The 19,729-nt window shown below is 39.3% G+C and overlaps 1 protein-coding gene across 6 annotated transcripts in view; it reads right to left on the bottom strand.

Moving 5' to 3' along the window:
• Positions 1-3,436: 3,436 nt before the first annotated feature.
• TMEM245 (transmembrane protein 245) overlaps positions 3,437-19,729 on the bottom strand; it is a 122,614-nt gene continuing 106,321 nt past the window's right edge. For all 6 annotated transcript variants that reach the window (XM_037889913.2, XM_043540421.1, XM_037889912.2 and 3 more), the window contains 4 exons: positions 17,150-17,250; positions 14,905-15,079; positions 10,557-10,751; positions 3,437-10,063 (listed from right to left, as the gene is read on the bottom strand). In XM_037889913.2, coding sequence (XP_037745841.1) covers positions 10,018-10,063; positions 10,557-10,751; positions 14,905-15,079; positions 17,150-17,250 — 517 coding nt within the window. In that variant the 3' untranslated portion in view covers positions 3,437-10,017. The remainder of the gene's footprint in view (positions 10,064-10,556; positions 10,752-14,904; positions 15,080-17,149; positions 17,251-19,729) is intronic.

Below are 19,729 nucleotides of genomic sequence, written 5' to 3'. Positions count from 1 at the left end.
TGCAACACACACACACACCAGATCCACCCTATCTTTGCCAGTTCATGCACATGATAAACTAGGAAAGGCCATGGAGAAGTGGGAAAGTCAGGGGATTCTGGGGAGTGTGTACACCTGTTCAAGGCAGGAAGGGGTAGGTGCATGGAGATGCAGAGTCCTTATGCCAGATTTGGCCTAGTGTATGGGGAAGGGGCTCTATACAACCGTCTGCAGCATTTAAGGTTCAGAGAGGTGGAATGTAATGTTCTGTGCTGAATAAGATCACCCCAGGCAAATGAGTATAGCCTAAAACAAATGAACTGCTCCATTCATTTCAGTGGGCGTTTTCTTTCCCCTCCTGTGATTTCAGTGTCTGCGAGGCTATCGCATGCATGGAACAGGCCAGTTCCTAGCTCCCCATCCTGGTCTCAGTGCTGTGGGAACATGCTGAATGTGGGACAATAATGGGGGAAATAAGATCGTACGAAGTTTTGGGGGCAGAGCTGAAGCCCTTCCCTATATCCTCCACTGAACAACTCTGACCCCTTCCTTGGCTCCCCACCTTCCCCTACACTCATCTAACATCCCCTTTCCTCTAGAACAACCCCCACGAGACACAGCAAATTGCAAGACAATCTGAATAAGCAGGTGGATTTTAGAGCACCTAGAAAAGTCAACTTTTTAAAACTAAGCAACTCTAAGTGTTAACTATAGCAGAGCTGCTGCTCCCCTATAATTCAGTAGTGTAATTGTGGCCACCCAACATCTGACAGGCTATAACCTTTTCAATTCTGACCATGGCCAGGTGACTCAAGCCAGGAAATATCTTTTTTTGGTGCAGGGACCATGTTCACCTGTGTGTTTGTACAGTTTCTAGTACAATGAGCCTCCTCAGCCTCACGGAGACATCTGGGCACTACCACAAAATAATTAAAATTACATTTTAATGTGTTCAACTGTATGAGTCACATCACAATAAAAAGGACAGATTTATTATTACTAATGTGAAACGAACTCTTCAAAATAACAATTTTGTATAGAACTGAGAACTCCAAAGGACTACATTAATAAAGTCAATCTCAAAGTCAGGAACGACAAAATTAAGGTTCAATGGGCAAACTTATTTCTTCCTCCTTCGTAATGTAATTACATGATTACACTATTTCTAAAACGCATAATATGGTGTAATAGGGTCAACTGCTTTCCGAACAACCCCTAGTAGTCAGGGCTGCCTCTGCAGTGCCCTGCCTTTCTTCTTCAGGGCTTCTTAGACTCCACACAGTCCAAAGGAAAGAAGTTACTCACCTTGTGCAGCAACGATGGTTCTTCGAGAGATATTTGTCCCTATGGGTGCTCCTCTGTAGGTGTCTCTGCATCCCTGCGCTGCCGATCAGAGATCTTTGGTAGCAGTGTCCGTTGGGTTGGCACATGTGCCATCTCTCCTTATGCCGCACCACGAGGCTAACCAGCGCACGTGGGCTAACTCCCCTCAGTTCCTTCTCTACCAGAGTCATGGCAAGAACTCTGAAGCAGAGGGGAGGAGGGCAGGTAGTGGAGCACAAGTAGGGAGACACGTCTCAAAGAACAATCGTTACTGCACAAGCTAACTTCTTCTTTGATTAGTGCTGCTAGGGGTGCTCCACTGTAGGTGACTCCTGAGCAGTAACCCCTTTGGAGGGCTGGGACTTCGGAGTTGGGTTGGTCGCAGACGATAGTACTGTGGAGCCAAAAATGGCATCAGAGGCAGAGTCCCCGGTAATCACATAATGTTCTGCAAAGGTGTGGACTGACGCCCACGTCGCCACTCTGCAGATCTCTGAGATGGGGACATCCTTAGAGAAGTCGACAGATGAGGAGACCGGTCTCACGGAATTTTGTTCTGATTTACACCCGATGCAACAATAACTTCAAAGGGGTTGAGAATGGTGCAACTTGGGGGAAAACTGCCCTACAACCTTCTTTAGTGTCCACCTTCACCAAGAACCAGGGAGAAACATGTTTTGAAAGCTGCAATTTTTGTTCTTGGAGAACCTGCAGCTAAAGCCATTAGGCTTAGGAGTTGCTCTGCTTTAAACATTTACCCTGACATTTACACTGAGTATTCAACTTTATTACAACCCAGTCTGTAATTTCAAGTGCAGACTGAATGCATGTAGTGCTGGGTGTGTGGACAGCCACTATCAGTAGAAGACTTTTTAGGATTCTCAAGTGTTAGGTCCTTATATGGTAACAGTAAAAAAGGACTGGTGCCCAATAAGAATGTACCAACTTAACTACTTGTGTCTCTTAAAAAGATGATGTAATTCAACAATAAGCTACATTTGGCACACTTTCCCCATTTTCCTTACATAATTTAGCTCAATGCTGTCAGCTCAAATAGCTTTTGGGTGAGATTTTCCTTGAGAACAATTTTTATTTGAAGTTAGAAATTGCAGCATGCAGAGCAAATGCAAAATATAGGCCATTGAAAAGAGAGATGGTGCAAGGAGATCTTCTGACGCACTAAATCTTTTCAGCGTTTGACAAATTCCTCAAAAGTGGGTCTTCCTCTTGAATCTTTTGGTCACATGTATCCAGAGTTGATCATACTTCTTTGGCACCAAAAGGCTGGTTGTCAACTGACCCAAATTAATCTGTGGTATAATTTACTATAGTGTGAACTACTGAGTCAGTAAATCCCTCTGGTTATATTAGCAAATTGGCCTCCACCCAGCAAAAACCACCATGGGTTCACAGGTTGTGATCCACCTCCTATATAACCTGGTTCCAAAACGTAATATAAATAAAGAGGTCTCCCAATAGCATAGTATATTTTTGATGGTTGAATACGGACATTTGTTTGTATTGGTTCCTAATTAAAAGGAGGTGGGTTAGCACTGATCATGGACACTTCCCTCGCATGGACACATAGGAGAAAATAGACTGGTTTTAGTCATCTGAAAAAGTTATTTTAAGATCCTCTCAGTAACTGAGCACGCTACTCTGTTCATTGCATACGTAAATTTAGGAACCTTTTGAAGACAGCTTAATTAGAAGATGTTACATTTGCTAAAAAGATCTGTGTCAAATACATATAACCATACACTCCTGGCCTTACCAAGCTGGAACACTGCAAGCTTGAACTTCAGCCTTCACATTTCCCATCTGTTTTAAAGATGAGAGCAACCACAAAGGCTATATTTGACCATTTCTGTTTTATGGTAATTTGAAATGCTCTAAAATTGTGCTTTGTGATACCAGATTACTACAATTTCCGTTCCCTATAAGAAATCATACTAAAAACACCATTAGAAAGAGCTGAACTGCTGCTAAGCATCAACTATGAGTCTCCAGGGCATCCAATAGTTACTGTACGGTACCTATTTGGACAATTCCATCCAGGAATCCACTCAAATTTACCATAATGCTTATTCAGTTCAACTACGCTATTATTCAACCATTAAAAAAGACCCGGCCGTTTTTTTAAACATTCAGCACAGATTTTTATTTCAAAACATATTAAACATGATGTTTACAAAGGACTGTGACGTGCATACAATACTGTGTTAAAAGCTTTTAATAGCTGCTACAGGAAACCTATTTGCTAGGAAACAAAATGTTCTGAGTAGTCAAAAATAAATTAAGTTTTTAAATAATTATTCAGTCTACTCAAGAGTTCTTACCAATAGCAACTGATACTTCTTGTTCCACTATAGATAGGCACAGGGGTTATCTTTTCAAACTATTATACATGCAGTAACAATTACTATAAATTACCAGTTCAGGTATTATTACTTTGGAATGTAATTCTTATTCTGAAGATGTATCCCATGTTAATTTACACACAAATTTGTCATGACAATGGGCAGCAGAAGTTACTTCTCCAAATCCCCACAAATAACTTGAAATTGGAATGCACACCTCAAGTCAGGCACAATAACCGATGCTTTGTAATTCAAAACATCTGTGGTGACATTAACCGAACTAGTCTTAGAATACAATTTTATACAGTTTCTTTGGATTTCGTTTTAGCCAAACACACACATACAGAAAAGAAGCTATGCTGCCTTCCTACCAAAACACCAAATATTGGTGAGTGCATATATGCTAATTGCTTAGCTCTTACTCAGTTCAAAAACAAAAACCAAATAAGTCTTAACTTTCACTGAATGCTGCAGAGTAACGTTTTATTACATTTTTAAAAAGGTGAACATCTGACTGAATTTAGTGTATGTGAAATACATCAGTCTGATGACACTGGAGACTGAAGACATCCATCCACAGAGCAAGTCAATCATAGGCAGTAATGCAATAATCTTCACTGACACGTCTTTGACAAGGTACTTCTAGAAGAGACGTGCTCTGGGCTGAGACTAGCAGCAAAGAGGCCTACTGTGGTGGTTTTGTTTATTATTCCAGCACTAAGGCCTGGATGTCCATCTGTTTTTTCACTGAACAGACTTTTGCTCTGATGTAACTGTGCGCCATGCTGTTACATTGTGACTGTGTCAAAGACTTGTGCAGGGAATGAAAATTACTTTTATACTAGAAGTCAAAGACTTGTTATAGTTCACCCTCATCCAGTGACCAAAACAAAACACCAAAAACAAAGTACACACAACCAAGGCTGGACTGAATAAAACAACAAGAGTTTTAAGTTCAACACACTGAAAACCCATCTGAGCCATAAAATGAATGCTGTATTCCCTTGGAAAGGTGTCAGAGCTGAATATTTTCCTCCCCCACCTGCTTTAATTCCAACAGGATTCTAAATGCTGCCATCTTCAGTACTAGACTACAAGCACTTAAGCATGTGCTTAAGTCCATCCCTATTTAGGGCAGCACTGAAAAACACATGTGGCTTTAATACAGACTTCAATGGGATTTGCTTAAATGTTGTCCTAGAGAGAAATGCTTTCCTGAAATCAGACCAACTGCTGTAGCAGCATACCCTCTGAATCTTGGAACCTATCTTACAAAAGGCATAAAGCAATAATCTTCTCCAATTCTAGTAATTCACAAAATACCAGATACTAAAATGTCATTCTATAAGTGGGGGAGGAAAAAAGAGTAACATTTGGGGATTTGAAAGCCTGATATTTCATGACCTATTAAGGCTAGAAGCGCTTTGGTGGACCAGTGCAAATACTTTCAGGACGAATAGGCTCTAAATTCTGGTTCTTGAGCTGTTACTAGAAAGACTGGTGTTGACTAGTTTTGTACCACTATTACATCAGAACAGTTTATTTAGTCACTTGATCAGATATTTGCTAGCTTCTCCCCAGTCTCTTTACCTATTTATTGTATACCATGTATAGACCGTTCCAGAAAACGTTTATTTCCACTATGTACAGGCAACACAACATTTTATTCCTAGGAATCACAAAAGAAAATTTGTCAGTTAAAAATAATTTGAAGAAAAACAGACTCTGTTCATATGTATACTCTTAAAAAAACAACCAACAAAAAACCAACTAATGTGGACTCCTTGAATACCCTCATTACTTCTGGAATTACTACTGATTTTTAAAAACACTTTGCTCATTTTTCACACTTCATAAAATACCTGTTTTACTTTCATAAAAAGCTTCTACACATTCATCATAAAGCATGAAGGAACCTGACTAAAATGGACAGTGAGAAACAATGCCCGATTAAAGATTAAATCCACATGACTTTAAAAACTTTAGGCCATTTTATTTCACAGAAGACTTGGGAATGAAAGGGGAACTGCACTGTTACATTCCGTAATTCAGTGGGGTGCCCAAAGAGGGAGAGAAAATACTGTTTTTACTCTCATAATAAACCAAATAAGAGAAGGGAGTTCTGGAGACAATCCAACTGTAACTAGAAGCGTGGAAACCATTATTCTCTCTTTTAAGACTACAGGCTTCCCTGAAACTGACTATAGAAAATTAAATGTGGTCTTCAATATTAACCATAAAGTCTTCTAACTTTAGTTAAAAAAACCAAAACATCTTTAATGCAAATCCTTTTAAAAAAGTATGGTCTATTTTCACAGTAGTGAGTCCAGCATTGTGCTCTGGAGTGACAGTGTCTGTGCCTAAGCAGACATATCACACACAATACAAACAGTCTACATATGTATGAAGGCGATGGGGGGGTCATTCTGCTCCTCAGGGATGTGAAGTGCCATCTTGGACACTTGCATCCTGCTGTCCTTCCAGATTCACTGTATTAAGTCTGCTGGGGAGGCAGTCTTATAAGCAGTCTAATGACCCTAGTGCGAGAGATTAGCACTGCAGCCATTTTGGTTTTTTTTTTTTTGTTTTGTTTTTTTTTTAAGATGAGGCGTTTAACCCTAACTGTGGACTGAATTTTCTTTAACACTTTTACAAAGGTGTTAATGTTGAATTTAGGCTCAGTCTTTTTAATAGATTTAACATTTTTCCCGTTTTAACTTTTTTTTGGAAATTAAGATAAATATACTGAATGCTAACACTGGAGACAGCAGTTATATTTTCTACATTTTTTTTTATTGCAGTCTGCAGTTTTGTAAGATATTACTTGTTTCCTAATCCAATAATCACTAACTAAAATTCATGGGCCTAAATCCTCCAATTTAATAAAAAAGGAGGAAATAAATCTACTGAAATGTATGCTAAAAACCATTAGTACCATAGAGCCCTTGATAATTTTGTACTTGGAATAAACCTAATGTGCTAGAAAAACATGAAAGCATCATAGCTGACACACCTTATGTTGTCATCATTATTCCACTGCTGAGCACCATCTCATGACAACCAATAAAAATAAAAGCATTCCTTTAACAACTCATTAACATTTTCTACTTGCACACACAGTGTTTAATATGACTATTATTCTAGAGACACCTTTTTATTGTAACACCAAGAAGATCCAGACTAAATCAAGCCTCATTGTGCTAGAGGCTATAAATATGAAGTAGAGGGAGAGCCCTATTCAGAATGCCACTGCACAAAGAACGGTCTAGAAATCATTTTTCCTGGGAACTATAACTGGCTTAAAAATGACTCAAAAATGTTTCTTTTCATACGAAGTATCATATTCAAAATGGTTTTTAATTCCCCTCTTTTTTCTTTTAAAAGAACATGGATAAAATTAGTTTGGTAATTTTTAAGTTGCTGGAAAGTTGATTAAAAAAAACCAAAAAAAACCCCCAAAACCCCCAAACACATTTCAGATGTATGTTTCCACAAATGAAAATGGATGTTAAAAATGAAAATGTGCAGGTCATTGATTCCCAGTGACAATTTATTTTTTGAACACTAACAGACATGATGTTAAAAACATATACTTTTCCATAAGGCATCTATATGTAAAGATTCTGATTTTTTACATTTATTGAGTAAGCATGTGAGTGATTAAGTATTTTGTCATGGTAATTTTAAAAACAGAGTTCACTCATTACTAAATTGAGCCTCATGCCTCAAAGGGACATGGGACAAGGTCTTTGTTCCTCAGATACAGACATGGCACAAAGTATGGGTCTTAAATCTAGGTTTACCACGAATTTACAGCTTTATTATTATGTTATTAATGGCAAATATTAGCTGAAGTTGAAGACTGGAAGGCTCGAGTACTCGTTTTAAAAAAACCCACCTACATAAAAACAAATAGACAATGCGTATCGTATCAATGCTATACACACAGATTTTTTTCACATTGGGAAAGGAACATTTCAAAATAGCAACACCATGTCTTCTCAGTTTATTAATTTTGTTTTGCTATTATTGAAGATACTTGTGTTTGAAAAAGAACTCTCCTCTCATATCAGAGATTCTTCTCTGTGATTATAGTAAAGAAATCAGCCTTTGTTTATGACATCACTATCTGGCAGCATGGAAATGACTGACATCACAAATTCAGTAACACAGGGTTATGAAAGATCAGGTTAGATGTTAACATGCTATCTAACGTAGAAAACACTTAACACAATCTTTAATAGTGAGCAAAAAGCAGCAAAAGTATAAAAATATTAAAGCTTATGGATTCTGGTTAGTTGTATACATTTTAAGCATTTTTCTCTCAAGTGACAACCCTTTCTTTTCAAAAGCTGCCTGGGTACACAATGACCTGATTAATCAAAACAGATTCGTAATGCTGCTCAGCATGGTAGAATAAACTAATAGAACAGAATGTAGCAATTTCCCAGGAGCAATAATAGTCTATCATTCATATACTGGTCTGTATACTACAGGAATATTGATACTCTTAGTGAGATCCTGACTTCTTCCATAATTGTCATTTATGAAACAAAATGATGTTGAATAACGTAAAGGGTCTAACTTTGTTCCACAAAAGCAAGGAAATTCGAAGTTAGGGCAATTACTTCATCCAGAACACCACATATTGGGCCCATGCATTGCAGCACACTGAACTGATCTCAAAACTTTGCCGTACATAGGGCACACAACAGATCTAGTCTTAAAATATTATCTATAAATACATGTACGGTCACGTCAAAAAACTAGTAGTGATCTATAACAACCTCTCTCACTTAGGTTGAGCCAGATCCCTGGGACTATGATATGGACAGATTTGTACTATAGCTGTTTTATAATGCAAGGACAGATGAAGAGCATGACATGGCCTGTATTTTGTATAAATCAGAAAAGAAGAAACCCTGCCATAAATTCAAGGTAGAGTCAATCAGGAATGGAATGGTTTTGCTCTGGTATTAAGAAAAAAGAAAAAAAAAAAGAAAAGAAAACCACACCACCTACATAGCAGCTTATTTGTATCGTACCTGGGGCCTGATGATCTGAGTGTATTCTTTGACCAAGTATTTGGGGTAAATTTTTTTTTGCTGTATCTGTCTTTTGAGTGTAAGAACTTATACAAAAAATAATTTAACTACTTTTTTGGTTCTCATAAACCACTATTTCAAACCTGCATCAATAACCAAGGTATGAAAAGCCTTCAGTGACACTAAAACTGCAATTTAAGGCCAACTACTTTTGGGGGGGGGAAGGAGGAGCAGGTGGGAAGAGCTCTAGTGCACTTCAACTTGGTGCCCAGGACACGAACACATTTTAGGAATTTGAGATCTCTGCCTGTCTTGCGCTTTCCCCCTCCCCCCATCACCTTTCACCTTCTTGATGATTACTTCTCAATAAATAATAAAAAAAATGGTGTGAACACAATCATTCAGCATCTTCCAAATACTGTAATTAGATATGGCAATCTGATATTACTTCTGCCTGGAAGCATTTAAGTCCTTTGGTTAAATTTAGCAGGAATCCATTGGGACTTTGGGTACAACATCTTACTGAGACCCTGGTATTAAATTAAGCTTTATCAATAAACCAAAACAACAGAATACCAAGTTTAACTGCAAATGTGAACTCAAGGATTCAACTGTTTTTACAAATACTCCTATTCCACGTGAGGATAACCTACACTTAACACAATCTGCAAGTGGAAACATCGCTCCCTGACAGCATAAAACACTATTAGTGTATACATAAATAAGCTTCAAGTGTTGTTAATTGAATAGTGACTGTCATGCCTCTCAAAAGAAATACTTTGAGAAGCAGCAGATTATACTATTTTTTCTTTTAATAGCAGGTGCTTCACACCTTTATAAGTTTTAGCATCTCTACAAGTAAATACACCCCTAGATCAACTAAAGATTCCAGCAACAAAAGACTTGGCGTTTCACTTGTTTAAAATTGCTAGAAGTCTAATAATGCAAACATCCAAAGGAATAAAAGCCAAGTTAGTCATTTCAGCAGATGGCATCCTTGACTCAGTGGATATTACTTGTCCTTCTTAAGATCTTTCTATGAAGAAAAAAATCTACACACAAGGCATCTGAACTTTAAGTCTGTGTGTTAGTATGCAAAGTGATCGGAAGCAGACAGTCTATTAAGCACTTTGCCTTTGCAAGATAATGTAAGGCCAGCAGACGTGAGGGTTTGTTTTAAACTGTGCTTCACTGTGAGCTGTCACTAGGCACAGCTGGAAGAGGGACAGAAGGCCATGACTGTTCTGAACTCAATCCAGGTAGAAGAGAGTGACAACTTCATGCTGGTCAGGTGCAAGATGGTGTAAATCTCACTCTGTGGCCATTTTCATCTCCTCAGGACTCCCTCTAGATGGTCTGAAAGAAAATATTCACTTACTGAGGGAGAGCAAACAAACGCTTTTTCACAACGAAGGGAAGAGGATGATAAAATGCATAGTTGCAAGATTTCTGTATATTGTGGGACTGCATAAACATGGAAAGCTTTAGAACGTAATCACAAAAGTAGACAGAAATTTGCCTTGGGACCTAATCTTTATTTTTTTATTCACATGAGTAGCCCCCATTGGAGATACTGGTATTATACACATGAGTAAAATGCAGGATCAAGCCCACAATCGCTAATCTTGCTCCCTTATGTTATTTATATCAATGATTGCAGTCACATTCTTTATATTGCTTTGGAAATCACAATCCACCCCGTAGTTTTTATTTCTAGATTACAGAACAAAAAGTTCTTCCTAAAACCCTTCCCCAAACCCACAATGAACAGTTCCCTATTTATAATAAGTTTTTGTTTGTTCTTACACAGTCTGTGATTCACTCCACACCACCCTAATCTATTACTTACTGGTATATCTGCAGAGGCCATGGTGTTTGTGATGGGGTAGGAACTGAATTTGTTGGACTCACTAACATGGCACTGTATATGTTAGAGGCAACCACCAATATACAAAGCAGTATGGGTCCAATGATCGCTCCTTCCAATCCTAGGTAATATGCTCCACCAGCTACTGCGAGGCCTGTCAGGTAGGGATGGCCACCTCTGGAATTACAGCATAAGGAGGATAAGTTACTACGAGCAATATTTTATAACAGCAACTATCATCATTTACGGAAATGTGGATTGATTAGCAAATGTTATTTAGCATATCAAGCTGATGTAACTACAGATTGCTATAAATGTTGCGAGTACAAACATTCTAGTATTATTAATTAGTATTTGATCTTGGTAATGTCCACAATGTAGTAGACACTTTCCACATATTGAAGAAGGGACAGTCTCTGTTCCAAGTTGTTGATTCTAGGTAGGCTTTAGATTTCAAAATGAAATGCTTAAGGCTAATCATAAAACACGATCTTTGTAAAGATTTTTGAATTACAATTTATAAGATGGCTGGCACCATGTGTCTTCGTGTAACCTCTAATTACTGAAACGGTGACCTGTCATGTGTGCCCTAAACTGTACACACTCTAACAAGAATAGTTTGTAGATTCACAACATTTCATATTCTCTCATTGGAATTAGATTTTATTTGCAGAATGGTAATGGGTAAACAAATGAAAATATCTAAAGACACTTGATTTTAGCCATCTTACTTGTAAAGCATCATAAAGCCATCTACGAAACACAGGCTTGGGAGCAGCCTAATAACTGCTATCAAAGATTGTAGCGACTATCTCAAAGATGATGCCCTTAGGGTGATAGCCAGGTCTTAACACATATCACTGTTCTATACAGTAACACTAAAGCTGCCATTTTAAATACTGCCAATGCTAAAGCCCCGCCTCACTAAGGAAATCCTACAGCAGAAGAAGCCAACACTACAAATAAAAGATGGCAAATGAGCCACTTGCAGGGAGGCAACCACATAATTTAAGACTTGGCACTAGCCCACACACAAATGCACGATGGAAAGGCATCCATGAGTACAGCTGGGTTGGGGAAAAAGGAGAAATATCTGATTTTCAAAATTAAGCTGAAACTTGAAATAAAAACTTGCTTTATAGTTGTTTCAAAAGAGGAGGGGAAATTTCAAATGTATCTAAAAACATCAGGGAAAAAATTATTCAAAATTTCAAAAAACTTTTTACCACTTCTAGTAAAAAACAAACAAACAAACAAAAACCAACCCCCGCCCCCAAACCGCAACTAATTAATCTAGCATCTGGAAACCACTCCTAAAAGATGTGTTCTAAAGAGATGATTAAAAATGGGAATATTTTATCTGTACCTCCCCCACACTGCTGTACTTGAGCAGTTCAAATTAAATGGAAAAGTTCCAAAGCAGAAAACTAAAACCCAACCAACAGCATTATGCAAAAACCAAAACCTAGCCTGCTCAGCATCCTTACAGCGCATAAGCCAGCATGCAGACAACAGATACGGAATTGTGTGGAGAAGCTTGTAGTAATATAAGTAGCACATATTTTGAGGGGTGGTTTTGGAACTGAATATAAGGGAATGAGAATACTGGCTAGTCAGGCAGAGTTCTGGCGGTTGCCGTCAGTTTAACTTCTACACACAGCACCAAAGACACACGACAGTCCCCACTTATACCACCTGCACTATTGCTGTTCTGATCTTTGTCACTACTGCACAGAGTGGGAGCTCAAAACGTAACACACAACTCAGCTTCACTTGTGATATAAATCAGATCTAATACACAGCAGGGGCAGTAGATAATTTGATTATGAGAGGGAGGGATTTAGACAGATCTTTTGTTTCCATCACTAAAAAAAGTGGACTTGTGACTGATTGCTGAATTCTGCAATTCTTTGTAAATTTTTTCAACTGTTGTATCAACTTCAATTTTTTTGGTCCAGGTTGTTAAATTACATAGGCAGCTGCTGCAACAAGTTGCCTGATAAGATACAACTAATATCCGTGTATATATTTAGAAAACCCTACATAACCCAATTATAGCTATTTCTAATGCACTTAATCTAATCTACAATGCAGCAGAGTGTTTTTGTTTTATTTAATGGGAACAGTTTGGTTTCTGCTCTGACCCTTAGCAAATTCTCTCTATCACAGGCATTTTATAGGCAGTAAACAGCCATCTCATAGCAGGTGAACAACAAAATTCTAATGAATAAATGGAAGAATGAGGTCATTGGCTTTTTAATGACCACTGTCCCTACAAGCATAAATAACCTATCATTGGAGAACAGTAGTAATTTATACTTCACTTACTGGAACAAATTCATTAGAAAGGCAACCAGTGCAATAGTCTGAAGAAACTTAAGACAGTGTATATTTTCAAGGACCAGTTCTCTCTGCACAGTATTATTACCTGGCCCCGTCGGATGAGACCAAAAGATTTTAAGACTACAGCAAATCTTGTCTTCCCACAGAAGAGAAATAAACAGTCTACCTAATGCTCTGATTTGATGAACATCCCTAGGTGCATTATAACAAAAATTAAGCTATTCCAGGATCTGACTAAAATAATGTAAGTGTTCTACTAGATCAGAGGTGGGCATACTTCGGCCCGCGAGCCAAATCCAGACTGGGAGACATTTTAAGCTGGCCCACGAGCTCCTGCTGCGGAGCCAGGTGAGGGGCTGCACCACATGGCTCACCCCGCTCTGGTGCTCCAGCAGGGGCGCCGGATGGGGGGCCGCACCACGCGGCCTGGCCTCATTCTGGCGCTCCAGCCGGGTCTCCGGGTCAAGGGCTGCACCACGTGTCTCCCGGAAGCCACACGATGGTCCTGCTCTGAGGGTTGGGGGCTGCTCCACGCTTAGGAGCCAGGGAAGGGACATACCACGGCTTCCGGAAGCCACTTGAGGTAAGCAATTCTCAGAGCCTGAACCCCTGAGTCTCTCCCCATGCCCCAACCCTCTGCCCCAGCCCTGATCCCCCTCCCGCTCTCCAACCCTCCTGCACCCCAAACCTCTCATCCCCAGCCCCACCCCAGAGCCCGCACCCCGAGCCGGAACTTGCACCCCAGCCCTGATCCCCCTCCGAACTCCTCGGTCCCATCCCAGAGCACTCTCCTACACCCCAAACTCCTCATCCCCAGCCCCACCTCACAGCCCGCACCCCCAACCAGAGCCCTCACCCCCTCCCACATCCCAATCCCAATTTAGTGAGCATTCATGGCTCACTATACAATTTCTATTCCCCGATGTGGCCCTCGGGCCAAAAACTTTGCCCACCCCTGTACTAGATGTACAATTGCTCCTAAAGGCAGAGAAAGTAGCAGTGCCTAAGAGTATATTTTTATATCTATACATCACTACAAGGTTGTGACCATTCCTTGCAGATGTGGATCTCAACCAGAGTTATTTTTGTCACCTCCAGACTAGAGCACTGCAATGAGCTCTAATTGGAAAGTTGAAAGCTTCAGCTGCCTGCTTATTATTCAGGATGCAACCGAAGGGTTTGGATGTGACCCTACACAGGTTTGGAGTTTCTCTTCTCTCTCAATAACTGAAATCAGAGGGAAGCTCAAGTTGTTAGGGCCACATTTTTAAAGGTATTTAGGTGCCTAAAGATGCAGATAGGTGTGTAGTGGGACTTCCAACAGTATGTAGGTTCTGAAATCCTACAATGGGGGCTGGGTAACTATGTATATCTTTAGGCATCTAAATACCTTTAAAAGTCTGACCTGTAGTACCTAGATTTTTACATCTGGTGGCTGGTGCCAGAACATTCTTAAGGTGAGCCCCAAACTCCGGTACTCATACTTCAGAACATATTCAACCTGCACAAGAAGGGAGTTTGGAAGAAACTTTCACTAAGGACTGGTTAATCCATAGTTGCTTACTACTGGGTTTCTTGTGCCTTCCTCTGAAGCATCTGGTACTGGTCATTCTAGAGTGAAGATACTGGACTAGATGGACCATTGGTCTGATACACTATATATGGCAATTCCTATTTTCCTGTATTTGCTTCCATTCTCGCTCAAGCAAAGCCAGAGTTGGCTGACTTTCAGGGTATGATGCAAGACTTATATATGCAGACTACTGCTGAATGGTTGAGTAGAGAGGAGAGTCTTGTGGTAGTAATGACATTCTGAAAAGTTAGATTTTTTATTATTATTATAATAATATGGTCTCATTAAACTGTTCATGTGCTTAAAACACTGAAAACACCACTATAGTTTGAACAAATAAGTTAATTAAGGCAAGAGTATGATCCAACAAAAAAAAAATAGCATGCTTTGAGAGGTCTTCAGTGAGACACTTACCCTGATATATCTGAGTAGATTGCTGTGTCTACAAAGTACGTTGGCAACAGGTGAAAAACCAAGAGCAAAATGGCTTTGCATCCTTCTCCTTGGGTGAGCCACAGATCTAGAATTGCAGGTATAGCTGCCCAGTATGTTCCCAGAAATGGAACAGCTCCAAGGATTGCTGCCAATGCTAACATAATAGAGTACACCGTCAGTCAGAAGTTAGGAAGGAGAGATCAGAAAACATAATATTTTACAAAAAATAAATACTTTGGGTCAGATTCTGCCACCTTTACTGTGCAAACAGCCTCATTTAAATCAGTGGCACCACTTGGACTAAGGAACTAAAAGAAGTGACAGCTCTTCCTTTTTTTTTTTTTTTTTTTGTTATTACACCTCCTCCAAAATTGTGATACCTAAATTCTTCCATATCAAAAATGTTTGATTGTGACGTAAAAATGGATAGGAATTAAAAAAAACAAGCAGGAGAAGCAGTCTTGTGAACCCAAGGTAGAAACTTCTATTTCACTCCTGGAGGAATTCTGCATCACTGCACAATTCAGAATTTTGCAGAAATTAACGTTGTACGCACAGTAGTTCCTTCCTCTCACACAAATGGGCTGCAGCACTGCTGGCTGCCACTAGGGGCTCCTGGACCCAACAGAGCCCAACTCCCACATAGAAGATCCTGCCAGGGAGAGGGGGATGGAGCTAAAGGGTTCCTGACAGCTACAGTTCCCAGCACCCCCTGAGGGAAGGAAAGGACGGTGCGCAAGAAACTCCGCGCAAGCGTAGGACCGAGCATCAGACTGTTTCTCCCTCTGGATCCCTGGGTTCGGGGAGGAAGGCTATCTGGGCAAAGGGGTGGAGATGGAAGAGGGTTCAGGTGTATTGGCGGGGGGAGGGAGGGTGCAGCTAGGCACTTGGAGGGGGAAGGGAGCTGAGAAACAGGAACTGGGTTGTGAGAGGTTTCTTTAGCTCTCTACTTCTGGGGGAAATTTTGTGTGCGTCTGTATTGTTACAGATATTCTTACTGACAGGTATTTTGAAATAAATTACAAAAACAATTGAAATTGGCGTGATTATGTAGTGTTCTTCTGACAAATAAACTTTGCAGAATTTTGCAGAATTTTAAAATATTGTGCGCAGAATTTAACTTTTTGGCACAGAATGCCTCCAGGAGTACTATTTATACACCAATACAGTTGTGATCAGTAATACGGAAATTAAAAAAAAATTGATTTTTATTATAGACAGGGATCGTAAAGCTACCTGTTATTATGGTTGTCCATATTTTTTAAAGGCCCTGTTGTCAGTTGCTTACAACTTTGCTAAATTTTAACCATTTCCACTGAAATTTTACATCATGTCATGTGGCTGTCTCAGGCGGGCCTTTCCCGCCGCCCCCTTTTAAATAAAAGCTTCAGCCATTTCCAAGAATGAGGCTAGGAAAAGAAGTATGCAAAGAATTTACCATCCCATGCTTTGGAGCAGGGACTGGAAATCTGTCAGGGATGTGGCTTTTGCTGTCCCCTGGAAGTCTGACCAAATTTAACTGACCTATAAGTCTTTGAAAAATGTCAGTTCACACGTGTGAACTGACAGTGATTTCAGAGAATTTAGGTGCCAAAAAAGATTCTGTCCTCATTGAGCATGCTCCAGACTCTTACAGCTGCTAATGTCAATCAGATGGGGTATGCGCCAAACCCACAGAGTGAGTGGGCATGCTTCATCCTCTCACAGCTTGTGTGTGCATGAGTGAGAGACAGGCTTGTGCATATGCCATCCCCACAGAGCACATGGTCTCTCTGGCCCAGGGCTACAGAAGCAAAGACAGACTTCCCCCGTTGTGGCTGCTCCAGGCTGGAGTGGGGCAGGCAATGGCGCCGACACCAAAAAGCCTCCCTCTCCGGTGCTCTCAATGACAACCCCCAAATGGCACTCTCAAAGCGCAGCAAAGGAAGCAGATTTATTGCAGAAGGGACAAAAACTGGACTGGTTGGAGGGAAAGGAGTAGATTAGAACAAAATGTCTGGTGAGCTTAGGACCTCTCAATGAACCTTAGTTCTGGCATTTCCTTACTTCTGAGTGCTTGAATTTGAAATCTTAAAAGTTTTTTTAGAATAGTTTGCGTGTATAATTATTAATATTTCAAACAAAGGTCTTTATACAGGCAATATTTAATCACTACTGCCACTGCACAATAAATGGATACATAGCTACCATCTGTAAAATAAATAACATCTGCTTTGGTTCTTACCTGATGGTATGAAAACAATATTAATTCCAAATATGGTGTGAGTGAGCCAGGTGTACAGTCCATAGAACCCAGCCATTTTGAGAGAAGCATCAAACACACCTCTAGAATGATCAAAGAAACCCAATTAAACTACTGATTACAAAAGTGGGGGAAATATCAAAACACATGTCCAAGTGCATCATACACTAGTGAAGTAAGTTACTTGGTTCAAATTGTAATGAAGAATAAATTATCCATTTGTTCCCTATGCCAAAGGATGCATTCAACCCAAAGTGGATTTTTTGATTTGCCAAAATTTTCTCAATTGTCAGGTTCTGTTAAACCCAAAATGATTCCCCCCCATTTTTTCTAAACTGCCTGTGAGATGAAAATTCAGTTATTCACACCGCTCTACTCATTAGCTTTATGTGCCTTCCCTTGCTAATAATCATCTACATCATCTCTCTGCTGGGGCTTAAGAACCCAATAATTTCAACTTCCTCCTGCTACCCTCTCCCTGCTGCCACCTTACTCCCACATTTTAGGAGCTGTATAACGTATCAAATGTTTTTGAAGGAATTTATGTATATCTAGTCATTTAAAATGCACCTATTTGAAGTTGTGAGTATATATATATATACAACTTAAACATTAGGACTAATGTCTCAAATATGAAATCCTCAAACAGATCTCAACTAGAAGCTTGTCATCCAACACAAAACATTCAGCCACTTGCCCAGAAAAGACATGAGGGAGAAAAAAAAAAGTTTTGCACAATGACCTGAAAGTCAACAAATTCAGATCAATATGGGTGGCGGGGCGTGGTTTGAAACGTTGTTGATGCTTCACTGAAAACACCCTGGACACTACAGCTGATCTCATTTGCCATAGTGCTACATGGGGAAAAGCATAGTCTGAAATAAAATACTTCAGGTCCTGGTTAATGCAAAATATACAATATATTTTAGTTATGCTAGAAGGAAACAGCTCAAATCTTTACAAGGAAAAACAATTACAGTAAGCAAGCGAAACACCAGAGCTTGTATAAAAACTTCAAAATATTAAGATACTATCATATTTCAATTATTAGATGAAACAATCAGCATTATTTCTGCACTCTCCTTTTCTATTACATTGAATGCAATATGCCAGTTTTATCTACAAAAGTTTAAAGAATATAATTTTCTTGTAGTGAAAGTCTGTTTACAGAACGAGTTCTGTTTTTAATTACTTACGCTATCAAAATAAATCATATCTGAAGTGTTAGAAAAAATATAAGTTCTGTTCTGATTAACTGAAATTCCTGTTTTTTACCCACTAGCTTCACAAAACTAGTTTGGCAAGCATTAGTTTAAAACCTGTATACAATTTTGTCTGTAGTTGGTTTCCTTGTCCAAGATCTTTAGAGCAGTGACTTTTAGGTTTTGGTGAGGAAAGCCTTCACAGTTGCTCACAAAGGAAGTGCTACATATGTACCACCAAGCCCGGAAGGAAGCAATAAAAAAAACATTTCAAGTATACCTACTGAGGGCTCTCCTGTTGGTAACACTAAGAATTCATCTCTTCCCTCCTATCCTCGCCTAATCCCTAAACTCTTGCCAAAGCAGTTTCCTCCTCTGTCAGGCTCTTCTAGCTCCTGAACCCATCCCAAGGCGTTCCCTTCTAATGATGAAACAAACCCTTCTTCTACAGAACAAAGAGAGCGGTCTGCAACCATTAAGTGAGGCCCCTAATTGGCGATGTGTATTTTTTTTTTAATTGCTATATAGCTGGTCAGGAGCCTTCAAAAATAAGAAAAAAAATTATAATTAGGAGGATTCCGTTACACTTTAATACTTAAACACTGGTTGCGGGAACCCAAGTTCCAGTATGGGTTAATATAAAACTTTTAAATCCTCAGGTTTATATTGTCCTTTGAAACTGAATATGAGCTGCTACACAAATAAAGTTGAGGTTAATTTTCTAGTCAAAAATCACTGAAAAGTATCCCCACAGTGCCTCTCTGCTTACTGTCTCTTAGAAGATACTTGTATACTTTGCCAAAATTAGCATGATACATGGTCTCCAAAGAGATTTTTGAGAGTGGATGGATATTAGTTTTCAGTTTATGAGCTCTGGCTTGAGACAGGTGTCTGAGGTACCAACTTCACTTGAAATTAAACTGTTCCATCTACAGCTCTTTGAAAGATTTTTCGGGTACTCAGTCATTGAAAATTTCCCCATAGCCTATGAAAGAAGAGAGGACTGTCCTACTATGATAAATGCAATAGTAAACAGAAACAACTCCATGAGCCAAAAAAATCTTTTTGGTTTCTAAATATAACTGTGTGTATTAGAAAACAATTGTAAATCTGCTTTCTGCACACAGGAAAGCACTTGAAACAGAGGATCAAATTCATTTTAACAACAAAGTGAAATCTGTAAGAACTGCATCCACTTATGCCACGCACTCAGCTTAAAATAAAGGCATTTCAGACACGTCTTTTATAATTAGCAATAGCTAATATATTTTCTTAGTATGCCACAGTTTTAATGAGTATGTAATCTGCACAGATCAGTAAGAATTAATCTCAGTGAGACCATAAAAAATCATCACTACGT

Source organism: Chelonia mydas, chromosome 2 (genome assembly GCF_015237465.2).
Source record: "Chelonia mydas isolate rCheMyd1 chromosome 2, rCheMyd1.pri.v2, whole genome shotgun sequence".
NCBI classification, from domain to species: domain Eukaryota; kingdom Metazoa; phylum Chordata; order Testudines; family Cheloniidae; genus Chelonia; species Chelonia mydas.
Note: the sequence above shows the minus strand (reverse complement) of the source record. Positions and strands in the feature narration are given on the sequence as shown.